The 15,943-nt window shown below is 35.3% G+C and overlaps 1 protein-coding gene across 2 annotated transcripts; it reads right to left on the bottom strand.

The window, feature by feature from the left end:
- Nucleotides 1-246: 246 nt before the first annotated feature.
- NOL11 (nucleolar protein 11) lies at nt 247-15,608 on the bottom strand. Of its 2 annotated transcripts, XM_006912289.3 has the most exons (18): nt 15,409-15,608; nt 13,896-14,009; nt 13,718-13,774; nt 12,468-12,616; nt 11,234-11,291; nt 10,788-10,932; nt 9,267-9,455; nt 7,867-7,943; nt 6,618-6,741; nt 6,026-6,114; nt 5,449-5,523; nt 4,806-4,990; nt 4,532-4,657; nt 4,150-4,380; nt 3,647-3,725; nt 3,060-3,152; nt 829-936; nt 247-696 (listed from the first exon to the last, which is right to left on the bottom strand). In XM_006912289.3, the coding sequence occupies exons 1-18, from the start codon at nt 15,547-15,549 to the stop codon at nt 580-582; spliced, it is 2,157 nt and encodes a 718-aa protein (XP_006912351.1). In that variant the 5' UTR covers nt 15,550-15,608; the 3' UTR covers nt 247-579. The 2 variants fall into 2 exon arrangements, with proteins under 2 accessions (XP_006912351.1, XP_024902906.1); XM_025047138.1 differs by lacking the exon at nt 3,060-3,152 and having other exon boundaries at nt 15,409-15,601.
- Nucleotides 15,609-15,943: the final 335 nt, after the last annotated feature.

Below are 15,943 nucleotides of genomic sequence, written 5' to 3'. Positions count from 1 at the left end.
CTGTTTTACTATTTGGTTTTTATAACCTAAATTATCCTAATCATAGAGGTAATCTGAGAGATAATATATAAAAAGAGGTACTGTTTGACCACTGGGTATGTAAAAGATGAGTGGAAATAGGTACAGAACAAGAAAAAATGGCAGAAGATAAGCACATGGCTATACAAGGACCCCTCACTGCCCTGCTTGTGGAACTGACCAGCTGGGACAGCTTATGACTGACACATCTACATTGTTCCTAGCATCACTGTTTTGATGGTGATTTTTTATTAAAAGAACTATTCAAAACACACGGTAAGAAATTAAGACTTTTATCAGTATCACAAATAAGTTTACTTAAAATTAGCTCAGTTACATATTTTAAAAAAGTTTTAGAACCTCTCCCCACCAATGTCCATAAATTAGCACAGGTTCACATGAAACCTGCAGTCCGACCGAGGAGCACTGGTAAGGTACTCCCTGACACACTTCTCTTGTTACTGAGACAGTCACAAACAAGACACATTTCTTGCCTGAATGAGTAGGAAGAATTCACATATAAGATCTTCACAAATTGTCTATGGAGGAGAACTGGAAATATCAGAAGAGCTCCAGCACTTCAATCGAATATAAGTCTCTATTATTCTTTTCTTGATTCAATTTCTGTAGCTCACGAAAACTTACTTCAATCTTGTTGAGCTCAGAACAAATGCATATCTAAAGAAAAAAGTTTTAGAATATTTTTTACTATAACTTCTACATAGGAACAAGTCTGCAATGATTACTTATAACTATTTTGAGAAAAGTTTTAAGAATAATTAATAATTTAGGTGATACTTGGGTACATACCTGAGATTTCACAAACTTGTAAAGACTTAACAGTAGCCTTTTTGCTTCTGGTATCATTACCACAACCGTAAAATTAGCATCTAGAAGTAGGCATATCCAATCCATAATCTAAAGATAAACAGGAAAAGGAATGTGAAGATTTTAATTTAATTTTAGGTTAATTCCTTTTACAAAGTCCATAATTACATCAAATGGTTATAAGAAATAAGTTTACAGAAATTTAAAATTTTTAGATTACAGAGATGAATTTGTAAACAATATAAAAAGGCTCTATTTTGTTATTTTACAAGCATAAGTGGATCTTTTTCATAGGATTAATCAGTAAAAAAACCAGAGTGATATTTAATCCAAGGAAAAGTTAGTACTTCTTTTTATCAAAAAAAATTTTTTGACAATTACTGTCCGTTATAAAAAGCACTCACTCATCTCCTATTCTGAAATATAAACTATGCCCCAAGACTAGGGTGTGTAGAGTATTATAGATGAGTTACCATGAACTAAAATTATTACTATACATTTATTAAAGTATCCTACATAGTTCTACTTCAAATGGTGTAGTTAACATGCAAATATCACTGTCATGAGAAAGCATTAAGGAAACCGATTATCTATTAGGGAGGAGAGGGAGACAGCTGATCTCTATGAACTCCTTACACCAAAATAATTTCATATGTATCAAAGAGTAAAACACAGAAAAGGAAACCATGAATGTACTAGGGAAAAACAGAGTGGGAAGAGCAGTAAGCATGACAGAAGCAATAAAGGAAAAGTTTAGTAATTCTCATAACAATTAAAACTTATCTATAGCAAAAATTAAAGAGATAAAAGACAAGTGATAGAAAAAGTACTCATAATGCATTTAATAAAAAAAGGTTAATTTGGTTAATATACAAATAATTTTTTTTAAAAAGTATAGTTTCTTGCAAAATGTTTTATTAAAACTAGGAATAAATCTACAAATAATTCATTATAAGTTAAAATGAAAAAGACATGAAATGGATAAAGAACCCAATTGGGCAGTTCACAAAAAGGAATATAAAATAGGCAAGAAAAGATGGCCTACCTCTCTCATTATCAAAGAAATGCAAATCTGACTGGCACAGAGTAAGGCCTCATACCTTGGTGGCAGTAGTACCTAGTATCACAACCCTTTGGAAAGGTAATCTATTGTCACAACCTGTTGGAAAGGTAATCTGGCATTTTCAAAACAAAAAAGGCATGCATGCACCCTTTATCCAGTAACTTTATATATGAAAATTTACCCAACAGGTGTTCTCTCATGAAGATACAAGAATAGCTGGATGAATATACCCACTGAAGGTTCGTTTACAATAGCAAAAATAAATAAAACAAAAAAACACAACACCTTAACTGTAGATATACAGGGGACCAACAAATTAAGATTTCCCATAAAATGAAATAGTACGTAGTAGTTAAAAAGAATAAGGGAATGAGGCAGATGTATGTATCTTGATCCAGAAATTGTCCAAAACATAGTGCTGAGTGAAAAAACACAAATTGCAAAATAGTATGCACGCTACAATCTAATTTGTGTTAGAAGAACAGGAGAAGGATAATGTATAGAAAGAAAATTTCTAGACATAAAAAAAACTCTTTAATACTGGTTATCTCCAAGAGGGACTAGGGGAGTAGAGACACCTAGTTTTCTTTTTTTCTTCATAATCTGGTATTGCTGGAACTTTCAACTACAAAAATTAATCACTTAAAAGATTTCAAACTTATTTTGAAAACGAAAATAGTCAAATTAAGTGTTTGAAATAATTAGAATACATTCTTAACCCACAATAATTTTTTTTAATGTTTCCACTGTTTCTCAGATAAATATTGTATTTAAAGAGGGTCTGCCATGAACTACTTTGAGAACATTTTTCATTAATCTTCATTCTCTTATTCTTAAGAGATTATTATCAGGACACTTATCACCTTTCACCCAACGAGGCTAACGAAACTCTTGACAAGGGTCACAATAATCAGGAATTTAAGGTGAATTTAAGTTCTTTCATACAGAATTACGACTTTAAAAATCTACTGAATTGAGAGGTCCTCCGCACCTCCCCAGTCCAGTGGTTTGTGCACAGGGTGAGGGAGGGAGCTCATATGAACTAGCAGACAAGGAGAAATCAGCTACTGGATTCCAGGTCCTGACACAATACATAACTTTTTTTGCAGATTTTTTTCCAGCACCAAATAAAAGTAAAAAATTATTTCACCTGGTTCAGGGTTGGAGGCTGTGTTCCAGGAAGAGTCATAGTAGCATTTTCACTACACTTCAGATAAAGGAAATACAAATACTGGAGAAATAGCTGGGTGAGGGGGGGAAAAAAAAGGACAATTTATCACTTAGATTAAAAAAAAAATGTTTTCTTTCTATAAAGCTAACGAAGAGACTGGAAAGAATTTTAAGAGGCTACTGAATTTAACTATCTGTGACACAAAAATGAATAAAATGCAGTCCCTGTCATCAATGATGAGCTCATCTGGCTTGGAAGTGGAGCTTATTCTGTTTATAATAATTAGTAGAAAAAGAGAGAATGGTTTCCCAGACAATTCTTTTTAGTTTCTACTCATTTATAATTTAAGACAGTTTAACCTGCCTTCAGGCGTGGCGCCAGGAACATGACAAGGTCTGCCATCCAAAAATCACTCGTCTCCTAGGCACGATTTTTCACTATGAAGGCTGGGGACCCTCTTATTCACATGGAAGTACTTCTTAACCTTTCAAATGCCCTAAAAGGTGGTTAGTTAAGCAGCAAAATTTAAACCAGAAATAAAATTCTCCGTCTGTGAGAACACTTACAGTGATATGTTGTGCTGGGATGTCTTTCAAGTGAGGCAGAAGAAATGCTTCACTATATGCTGAACGAAGAACTGCATTTCTACTTAGGAATAAAGGAAAATCTTATTTCAATAAATGAAGGCTTTGCTACTGAAATTATGAGTAATTCCCTTTCCCAATGATATATTTTTAATTTAAACAAGTTTTACTTTTCTATAAGAGTTCTATCATTGAACACTCTCCTAATCACTAGGTCATCCTGAATGCTTTGCTATTATAAATAATTGGTATTTATTCGGAACGCTAATTTTAGAATTGATAGAGCTTCTACCTTAGCATAACTTCTTATATAAGAAAACAGATTTAAGTTGTTTAAATATTGAACATAACCCATTTTCAAGCAGAAACTGGAAAAAAAAAACAACCAACACTTTAAATTATCTATTGATACTCCTTAGTTACTGCTTGGCATTTGACTATTCCCCAGAAAGAGACAATATAGAGCAAACTGTTTTAGAGGATACAGTAGAGCTGCTTTTTTTGGTTTTATAGGGCACGAAGTGGTCTCCTCTCCTGTGTCCTGAGGCTTCTCATTAAACTCTTTATCACAGTTATCACAGTTATCGTCTTCAGGATTAAAGCCATTTTGAAGAATTTCAGTTTGCTCTTCCATCTGCTCATCCTGTACAGCATCGCTGTAGTCAGAAACGGATTCCATATTGACCTCTATTTCCTGAAGACTGTCATCACCAATGCTATCATGTCGATTGAAAACAAGAAATTAATTCTTACAGCTATTTGAATTTATTGGAAAATTTTTCATTTTCTAAGCAAAGTTTTAGAAATCAAATAATAAAATAGATGAAAAATGCAGTGAAGGAAAAGGACCTTCAGTTTCTAACTTACCTCAAGAAAATTTTTAAACAAGCGCAGGTGACTGCTTCAGGAATGTCAGGGAACTGCTGTAGACAGAGCTGTAACATCTGCACATCCATCTTTTCTAAGGCAACCTCCATTAAGCCAGGGCACAAGCTAAGGAAAAACACACACGTATAATTTTTATATATTAATGAACTCTCAACTGCAAATAATTTATAAACATTTTCAGAGTATGCAAACTAGAACCGTGAAAAACAAGGTCAAGAATTGCACATGTAAAGTTCGGGGTACAAACGTTTACCTGTAAGAAAGCACGTGCGTTTGGATAAGCTGCATCAGAGAGTTCCGGGGATAAAATGATGGTTCTGTTTTACATCTTCCCAAAAGTCCTATTACAATGTCCCCAATAACAGTATGAAAGTCAGGTGTCCGCTTAATAGCCAAAAATTTACGTAGTTCTACTTCAATGTGTTTTTCTGAATCTTTCTGAAAGGGCAGAAGAGTTCAGTCTGTACATTAATAAATGTCACTCTGAACTTAAAAGTTCCTAGGCTCAGAATTTTCTTAAATCACTAGCACTATTCATGCATTCTTGTGAAACTGGAGTTGATGCTAAAATTTCTTGCACAAAGACAAACCGCAAAGAAAAAAAAAACAATTCGAGAGTTTAGAAATGAAAATCTTTAAGAGGCTAAATTACAAATATATTCAGTGCAAAGTTGAATGATATTGATGAGGGCACAAACATCACACTGTCCTCATAAACCGCTTAGTGAATCAAATAAGCCACAGTAGTGGACTGCGGTGACCACCTTAAGATACTATACAAATGTTAGCTATAACTATAAAAATGATCACAAAAATAAGATAAAATGAAAAGTAAATAGGATTTTTCTAAAACCACTTGAGTTGATTTACCTTATTTTTAGTATTTTTAAATTTACCTTTATGGTTGATAAAAGTTGTTTGGATGCTTGAACCTCTGGCTGTACACTTGCTTCAATTTTTCTTCTTCTTAACTAGAATTAAGTAAATTGATCAGGATTTCAAAACAATACAAAAGCTCCAGTACACATTTAGAAGAACATGAAACATCCCAAAGAGACAAGCACACTTATGCTCTAATTAAAGTTTTTTTAATAGTCTGATTTTATTATAGCAAAAAGTTGGTTTATTTCAACTTTTAACTTAAATTTAATACTTTTACAGTTTTTAGTTTTTAAAACAAAGAATAAAATATACTCAGGAAGGTATTATTACTAATTGTGAATTGGTCTGTTTTCATTCCTGGATCTTACCCGCGTGCGTACGCACACACACAAACACACGTAAATTAACTACTACACTATGTGTGTCATTTTTGGAGCAAGGCTGTTGGGTTACTGAGTTCAAGATTTAAATAGCCTTGTCATTAAGATCAAAGCTGTAAGAGTTGTACAGGTACTAATCATTAAAATAATTCGGCCTTTTCCCATTTTTTAATATTTCTATTAACATTTCCATTTTGACTACCAAACTTACAGTTCTCTTTGATGGCTCTGAGTTCTGCGATCCAAGTCCACATCCCTGAGAGATTTCCCAGTTTACAAAATGAGACACGGCATGAGTACCTAAGAAAACACACACTACACAATTTCTGGAATTTTTTGACCTATTGAAATTTATCAAACCAAGCAATCAAAGAACAACAAAAAAACAAATACTAATGCATAATTCAAGGGAGGCTTTAAAATCTATTTACTTTTACCGATAACCCTAGATCAGTGAGTTATAAAAAGCTATGTACCCAGCAACATCGAACCAACAGATGAGACCACTGGTGAACCAGGGAGGATAGAGGGATTAATGATTTTGTCTGGGGGACTCTGTCATTGCCCCTAAAGTCAGAAGAACACTGGTGTTCAAAACACAGTATAGTTCTTCAGCCTACCGCAGAACCTGCAATATGGACTATTCCTAAGGTAGATACCTGAGTCAAGGAAATCTCAATAATCAGTGGCAAATTTCAACATTAACAACAGGTTCTGTAAACTGATGGTTGTAGAAATCTACACATCAAACTGGAAGTTAATAAAATGGTTTATATTGATAAAATAAACTAGTAAGTTCCTACCTGGATCTTGACTATGCTTGAGTTTTCCAAGAGCACCTGCTAATGAGGACACTTCACACTTGTATGGAATCACAGTTAGAAATTTTCCATGTAGCATAAACAAATTTTCCCCATAATACCAGAGCTACAAAACAAATTATCAAAAATGTAAGCATTATTTTTCTCTTTTAAGATCTGATTCAACAAAGCCACACATAACTTATAATGATAAGTTATGGTGTGAGCAATCTTAACATAACAGAAAAAGACGCAACAAAGTTAAGCAACTTTCCAGAATAATCTCATATGTACAACTTATTAACTGGGTAGCTTTCATAGCTCTTACTCTTGCTAACATCTGAATGAAGCATAATTTAAAAGATACTCTCAACTCATAAAAATCTGATCAATAGGTACATTTAAAATCAGTTTAAAATTAATATTGTCGCTATTACACAACTATTAACATAATTATGAAGGCTACTGTAATAGCAATGGGCAAACTGTTACAATCTACAAATAAAAAATGCAGAATTTAACACTGTTCCTGTCTTATGATTAATTATAAAACTGTAAAAATAAAACAGGAATACGAACAAAAAGCTTAAGGGAACACAGAAATCAAAAATAAATTTGTTAAAGGAGTGGCACCGTGAGTAGTTAATTTTGTTAAAAGTAAATCTATTTAAATTAGAATTAAATTGGATGCTGAGAAATCTAGTTTCCTTATCCTCTAATTATAACATTCTATTATCTTGATTTACATATTTGAACATGAATATTCATTCACTAAAAAACCAATACTTACTGAGCACCTTTGACAGATACTGAAGATACAATGCAGAACAAAACAGATAAGGACTCTTGGTGCCTCAGGAAGTTTACAATCTAGTCTGTTTAAATATTAATTTTAAAATAATTCTTATATAATTCCATGATATTTATTATACAACCTGAACAACTAATTTATTAAGGAAAGTAACAGCCTTGGGCAATAGTTCAAATACAAAAGTAAAAGGATCAAACCAAAGAGCTGCTAAAGGCAAAAGCTGTTTAATTAACTAGCCACCTATTCTCTCTTGATCTAACACTAGCTATAATTTAGTCTTCTGAAAGTGACAAACATAAGGAAACTATTAAAACAACCACCAAATATAATCTTTCACATAAAAAATATTTAACTTATTTTAATCAAAAACTGCCAAAATATTTAGATCCAAAGAGATCTCCTCCCTTACAGTAAATTTATTAGGCACAAAAAAACACTTACTTGACCACTGGTCCCTTGTGGTAATTCTTTTGAAATCTGTAGTGTTTGAAATTTTGTGTTCCATATGGAGAGGCATTCTATAATAGAAGACATACATATTCAGAAGTCTCAAGTATAAATAAATAGTCATAGTTAAACACACAAGTCTTGGTTTATTAAGTATAAAAATGACTGACAACAGTTGATTGCCACAGAAATTCAAAGGAATTAGATCTCATGACAAGAAGAAATGGACATGGTGAGGCAGGGCACATATGGGATATTTATGTACTTTCCCCTCAATTTTGCTGTGAACCTTAAACTGCTCAAAAAAAAGTCTAAATTAATAATAATAATAATAATCTGATATAGAAAGATCTGTACGATACCTCAGGTAAGGTAAAATACTAACGGTGGTTACTGGGTTTTTTGCTGGGTAGGGCAGGAACCAGAAAGAGGAAGGATGAGAGTTGAGAGAGAGCAGCACAGCACGCATGGCATAGTGGTGAAGGGCCAGGACTCAGAGGCGGGGTACATGGTTGAAATCTAGTACACTACTTATTTACCTAACACCTCGGTTTCCGGATTTGTAAAACAGAGATGATGATAACTGTACTTTTTCTCATAGGCTTGTTGGAGGATTACATGACACAAATGAGATAAGTGAAATGCCCGGCACACAGAACTATGCTATCACTAGCAGCCCCTGTAAGTGTGAGAAATGTTAAGAACAGAGCACATAGGTAAGGGTAGGCATATCAAGTTTGTAGTCAATAGGGAACCTGGCCTGAATTCAGAGGGTTCTTGCTCTGAAGTTGGGAAGAGAGACTGGAAAAAGAGGATGAGGTCTGGACTGTGGGAGACCTGAATGCTAAACAATAAATTCTGAGTTTTATAGTGGAGGCTACGAGACCCCAACCTTGGCCAGGAACAACTGTGGTTTTCATGATAGACAAATCTGTGTGTGCGGAGGGGTGACTGAGGTAAGGAGGTGAGGTGATGATGAGAATCCTGCTCTGAATTCACAGAGATGAAAAAGCATACTAGCAGCCCCCGAATTTCAGCTGTCCAAGTCCAGTAGATTTCCATTCTGTGGAAATGTCACCAAGTTATGAATTTAATCCTCCAGTGCAAGGCTTACCAATTTTCAAATGCCTTTGGGGTGGCATGGATATCTGCAGTTTTTATTTAAGACATTAATGATGAGAAAGGCAGATACAAGGAAATGTTTTAGAAAGATTAACCAATGTAAGATGAAATCAAAGACCTATTCAAGAACTAGGAAGCTATTTGAGTATTGTGATAGAGAATGAATTAGAGTGGTGATAAATAACTGAAAAAAGAGAGAGAGAGAGAGAGAGATTAAAAGGTACACTGTGAAGGAGAAATCCAAAGGACTTAATTGATAGGATTTCAGTCACCCTTAGAAGCTGGTAGTGGTGGTCCCAGGACTGCTATGTGATCCTGATCCAGGATGGTGAGTGCAACACCATTTCGGGCATTTCCAGCCACTACGGTCTTGAGCAACAGTGATCTAACTACCCTCTGGTTTTTGTCTGGGTCACTCGGATGTATTGGTATCAAAGTTTCATATATACATCCATCGGAGCCTGTTGAAAACAAGTATTTGTTGTTCATTAATGGATAAAGAACAATTCTGTTTCTGTTATAGTTAAATGCATGTATTGTGTTGTTTATAAGATTTTACCAATTTCATACAAGATCCAACCAGAAAAATAAACAAATGTAACAATTACATCACTCAATGCTTTTCCTTAAAGAATATACTACAAACTTAAAATTAAGGTAGGAGAATTATAAATAAAAATCTCAGTAAGAAATGCTGTAATAGCTAAGAAATAAAAATTGTACCTATCTGTAATGAAATGAGAGGGGACTGTCAGAAACACAGACAATCTCGTCAGTGAAAGGATATATTTCTCATTAGAAACTAATTAGCACTCTGGTCTATTCATTTGTTATTCCATTACCCTAAAAAACACATGAAATTGCTGTTTTTCGTAGGTCAACTGCATTTTGCAATTCTATGTGGTTCTAGCTGCGTTACAGGAAGATTTTATAGCCCTGTGGTTCGGACTCCCTTACTTCAATGTTCAAAAAACTAAAATACAACTTCCAAACTTCTACTTGACAATAAATGTCTTAAAGGTTAAACTTTAAGAAAACCAGTCCCTCTTAAGAAAAGGCATTAAGCAGATTCCAGTGACCCTCTAGAGATGATAAATGATGGGAGCATTTTTCTTAATTGCCACTTTAAACATTTGCACATTGAAAAATTTCACGAAGACTTTTAATTGTGATCGTATGAAAATGTTTCCTAAATATTGCTCTTGTTTTTTCCTCCCTTAACTGTCTCCAAACTTCCAAAGAAGCCATCAAGGGTAGGGGAGAGAGGATACCAGAAAGGTATTTTTTTCCCCCTAAGACTGTGGTTTTACTTTAGACCATTACAGAGGTAAACTCCAAGGCATTAAAAAAATCTGTAAAATGCTGGCTGGCACAGGCCTAGAGTGCTTCATTAGTCTCCTATTATCCACTCGTCTCGGTGACTGTTCAAAGAAGGCACGCTAAACCTTAAGGTTGGAAGAGGGACGGAGAGGCCATTCAACAGCAACCTTAAATATTTTATGGTTCACTAATTACATCAAAAAACCTGGCTTTAGCATGATAAAGTGATTTTTACTTTTTTATTGGTATTTTTTTATTGTTTATGACATAAAGGTTACCAGCTGAGAACCACTGTCTTAATGCATGACCAGACATAGCACAGTGCAAAAGATGAAGGCACAAATGCTTATAAGGAAGCATGCAAAGGGAAGTGCTCCAATAGAAAACTGCAAATACCTAAGACTCAAAAGAAAACACTATCCTGTAACACTCCTCTATTTACAAGTGCTAGCAGTTTAAAGTAAAATACTTACTTAATGACATCAAAGAGATGAATTTCCGATCCACAGATGTGGTAAAACTCTGTACAACAGATTTTTCTTCTTGTCCAAGTAAGAGTGTGTATTTGCTTAAGATATGTGAGTTAAACATTTGTACATAAGCAGAGTAATTTCCATGCTGCAAAAAAAGGCTATTATTTTAAAAATATCCTCATTTCAACCAACTATATTTAAATGCTAAAACCAGTTGTTGCCCCATTCTAATTACTTCAATGGGTGCTTAAAAACTTCTTGTCCAATTAAATTTAAAATGTTACAAAATATTTCTATATATAATTAGTAGGCTTTTTCCTATTTAAATGACACAAAATAAAAAATCTTCTGGGAGAAACACTAAAGTCCAATTTTAGTTTTAAAATTAATATGGGTGATTTTAAAATGTCACACACCATGGGCCAGGAATTAGAGATATCACTTACTTTTTCAGTAATAAAGATTAAAACAGGATGTCTAAATACCATGAAAAACTTTGTCCACCTAAAAAAAAAAGTATAAAATGCCAAATTACCAGTTGAGTGAAACACCATCAATCTAAATTTAAGAGAATATCTTTTATTAAATATTTTTTAGAGCCAGAGAGTCAGAGAACACTTAATTCAGTGTTCCAAAATATATCCCCTGTAGGGTGTTAGCAGGCGCTTCTGTCAAATGCATCTCTGAATTAAATGCAAGTTGCTGAACTTCCTAGAGTTTTAAAGACAATAATGTGAATTGCAAAGTTTTGAAGGAGACACGGAGTGTGACAATATGCAATGTTTCCCGAACTTATCTGACAACCCCTCACTTTTTTAGAGTCATTTTTGGGACTACTGTTCGGAGGAAAACATTAGAATCTCAACTACCTTCTTCCTGTGACAGAGGGAACTGAGGCTCAGGAGGATAAAGGGCTTGCAACCAAGGCTGCATAGCCAGTTTTTGGCAAAACGGCTATTAGAATCCAGATCCACAACCTACATCTTTTTTTCTTTTTTTTTGGCTAAAGATTTCTTCCATAGTTGCTCGCACTTTGAGGCCTTCAACAGGGAAGTCCAAGATACAGCTGATCATTATTCATAGATATAACTGGGCAATTATTCACTTACTAAGTCAAAGTCTTTGCTTTGACTGTGAGAAATTTAATTTTGAGTCAGGTGGACCTGGAGAGGCAGCAAATACACTGAATAGGAAATGTGATAATATAATTGGGATTGGAGATGTGAAATCACAAAATTTCCTGTTATCGTTTGGGTGAGTCATTTTCCCAGTTTTATTAGATCTTGGAAAGCGGAGGGCTCAAAGCGTTATCATTTCGCTAATAATAAGTTGCACATTTCAGGGGGAAGGGTTCTGACCTTGGCAGTCAGGGCAATATGAGAGAAACAAAGATTTTTTGTTGTGGGATTACACACTTCATCTTCAAATAACTGACTATCCAGTTCTGTCATTAGGACAAGACTCATATGCATGACCCTACTGCATCCTCAATCATTTATCACCCTAGAGATTTCCAAGGGGTGTTATTTTGGCCAATGTCTTATAAATAGTTTTTAATTAGATTACTTTTATTATGTTTATAACTAAAACACTTTTAACAAAGCAAAGACTGTTATAAAAAAAACATGCAGAGTGCATTTTCAGCTTGGCAAAAATTCACTTACAAGTATTGGTACTTACTTAATTACTTCTTCAGCAGAGATAACACTTTCAATTTTCTGCTGGGGCTCTGCAAGCAAGGCCTCTAAACCACGAACGGCACCTTCCTTGAATAGCACCACGGGTTCTGTTCCTTGTATTGAATGTACCCTATATACCTCAGCTGACAACTATAAGAATGTAAGAATATTTAAATTTTTATTTTAACACAATTACGGCCTAAGAGCATAAGGACATTTCTAGAAGGCTTATTTTTAAGGACTGATTTATTCTCATTTTGATTCAATTGTTTTATAACTGTGAATGGTTGCAAAGTCTCATCTACAATATAAATACATACAGAAGTCTAACTTTTGCTCTTACTCTGTCTATCCAGTTCCCTGTTCTCACGCTTAAGCTATCACTTTTATCCATTTTTAATTTACTCTTTCAATGCGAATACTGGAGATTAGGCTACAACCAAAATTGGAGGTGGGGAGTGATACAAATAAAGCATTAATGCAGTTATAAAAGATTCTGGTGCTAAAGGCTGATGCCACACTTAAAATTGCAGCCTGCAAGTCCAAGAAAAGCAGCTAATCCCGCTGCATAAAATTCAGGACCATGTTACTGCAAAGTAAGTGAAAATACTGGAGCCAGGAAACAGCACAGATAGCTGGCCAGAAGTTCTCAAGGGTCCAGGCAACAACTGCCATTACATCTGAATCAATTCTATGTGTGCCACTTCTAAAATGTGCCAATGATATTTAGAGTTAGACGTCTAGAACTGGAAGGAACTTTCTAGATTAACCTAGTTTGAGATCCTCATTTTATAAGAAATAATTAATTACCATACTTAAGATCATTAGTAGAAAAGGTAGTTTCATGGTTCTTTTCTAATACATTATGTATCACTCTTAAAATATAAAATATGAAATTTGCAGGGTCTATTTTATCTATTTTTAAGAAAGGCACAATGAAGTGGAATTATCCTCACAAGGGACATATCGCAAATATCTAATCATGAATATGGAAAAAATTATAAATTTATCATTCGGGAATTATGTAAATCCTTAATCTCATGGGATAATAAAGTTTATATTTTCTAACATATTAACTCAGGAACTGAGACGTGTTACCAAGATATACTGTAAGATAACTAGAATGAAAAAACTAATTATAACCTTTCTGCTTACTTTCACAGGTGCATTAAGATGAACGACCTACTACAATACAAATTATTCCATCTCAACAATAAGCTAATGAATATGCTGGAAAATCCAAAGACTTACTGTAGCTTTAAATACTTTATCCAGGTTTACATCTTCATTATTCCATAATCTTAAAACCTTAAATTAAAACATACAAGTCAAAAAAGTATTCCGATTTTCATTTACACCTAATAAACAAAAAGTTAATTAACCAACATTTTATTTTTGTTGTATATATCATATAAATTTAAAAACTCACCTTATTATCATGTACAACAATATACTCTCCAGTTTGAAAGTTGCACACAGCTGGACATGTTATAATTTGACCTTGTTTCACCGACCAGCTCCCCAAAGGTTTCTGATCAGAAACCTAATAAAATTAAGATACATACAATATTCAAAGAGTCAATTTATGACATTAAAAGCAATTATACTTACAAGCAAAACAAATCATTAAATGATAGCGTTCAACAAACTTCCTAGATTAAAAAAGTAAGTCACAAAAGATAAATACTGTATGATTCCACTTAAGACAGAGAGTAAAATGGTGACTCCCAGAGGTTGGGGGAATGGGGAGTTATTGTTTAATAGGCTCAAAGTCTTTTCAGTCTTGCAAGACGAAAAGAGTTCTGGAGATGGGTGGTGGTGATGGCTGCTTAACAAGGTGAATGCACTTAATATTCTGAACCATAAACTTTAAAAAGATGATTAAGATAGTAAATTTTAAGTTATGCGTACTTTACCACAATCAGAAAGGTAAACTTTTAAAAGGAAGTTTAAATGAAAATATAAATATAACTAAGTTCCTAAAAAGTTTTTAAAAGATAAATTAACAACACTTTGATAATAAACAAGAGTACATTTCAAAACTTGAATCTACTGTGCCTTTGAACAGGGCGTGGAAATTAAGTAAGATTAGCTGGGATCTTGCCAATTTCATTTAGCCACGGTATTCCTCTGCAGGAATTGCAAAATTTTAAGTCCACTTGACAGGTAAAAACCAAGTGTCATCAGAAGAGTCAAAACAAGCAATAGGGAAGGAACTGCCTGCAACCTGTTCCCAAAACTTCAAAGTAGACAGCTAGCTTCTAAAAGACACGGAAAACTATGTTCAGCATCACAGAAAAAAATACTTTCTAAGCGATCGCTAAAAGCAAAGTGCTTCAAGGGTGTGCCATCAAGCGTTAGGATGAAAAGGGGGTGGGGCATATAGATTTTCCGGGACTTAACTCCAGAATTTACAGCTGTAATTGACAACAAACAGATCATTCGTAAGCCAGATTATCATCGAGATAGCAAGAAAGCAAAACAAAACAAAACAAAAATCCACGAAATTTTTCCTCGACAGAAGTGCATGGACACAAGGCTAAACCAGTTCCCACCATGTCAGTCATCCTCTCCTGCCCACCCAACCTCCGTTCAAACCCTTCAGTGAGCAGCTAGGGTGACAGAGACTCCCAGGAGGGCATATTAGCAAGGTCATCTCCGAGACTTTCGAAGCAAAAACACAGGTTTCTTCTCCTTTCCGAGTCTAGCCCACGTGCACTTAAATGGTCTACTGCCTGTAAATCGGAAATACGCTTCTCTCTCAAGGAAACCAACTAAGTCAGATTCTAGATTTCACTCAGCGTTCCGGAGAGGCCAAGCCGACTTTCTGCTAAGCCCACTCGACGATCTTTTTCTCAGTCTGTGATAAACACAAGGCTCCGGCTCCGCACTCAGCAATGGGCGAGACGACAACGGGGACGCGCCGATCCCATCGCCCTCACCTTATAGAGGATAACGGTCCTTCCGCTGTCCGTTACTAAAAACTGGTCTGTTTTGTTGCTTTGCTCCACGCCTAGGAGTCCGCCCGGCCCGGCACCCAAGGGTACCGCAGACAACGTGAATTCCTCCTCTAGGGCTGCCATCTTGGGCAAACCTGTAGGCCGCCGTGCGTCCCTCCCAGCAGGCTTCGCGTTTCTCTCGCGAGAACTGGGATTCAGACTGGACGGAAAGTCGCCCAAAAAGAAACCTGCTCGCAGAGTGTGCGACCTCTGGCGGGCGGAGCGGGCACGCGGGGCTTGGAGTTTGCATCTAGACTCCACCTCCCAGGCCACGCCCCAGCGAGTCCCGGATGTACTCCTGGGGGACTGGGGTGAGCCGGGGAGATCTTACCTACTTGGAACCCAGCTCGCTCCGCCTTACTCTGCTGCAGTCTTGAGAAGCTGAAGGATGGGCATGGCATAGTGGCCGAATATAAATTAGATTTTTTTTTTTTCCAGTTTAAGCGATCTCTCTAGGAATGCCTACCACTATCTTATG

The sequence above is a fragment of the Pteropus alecto genome, unplaced genomic scaffold (assembly GCF_000325575.1).
Source record: "Pteropus alecto unplaced genomic scaffold, ASM32557v1 scaffold134, whole genome shotgun sequence".
In the NCBI taxonomy this organism is placed as follows: Eukaryota; Metazoa; Chordata; class Mammalia; order Chiroptera; family Pteropodidae; genus Pteropus; species Pteropus alecto.
This window is presented reverse-complemented; position numbering and strand designations above follow the sequence as displayed.

Bases quoted from the DNA above. Each gene is read 5' to 3' on its own strand.
- NOL11 (XM_006912289.3), bottom strand. From the start codon at position 15,549: ATGGCAGCCCTAGAGGAGGAATTCACGTTGTCTGCGGTACCCTTGGGT. The intron at 4,991-5,448 runs GTAAATTTAAAA...CTGCCCTTTCAG, and splicing joins AACTTTTATCAACCATAAAG to AAAGATTCAGAAAAACACAT. The intron at 937-3,059 runs GTGAAATAATTT...GTTTATCTTTAG, and splicing joins AGCCTCCAACCCTGAACCAG to ATTATGGATTGGATATGCCT.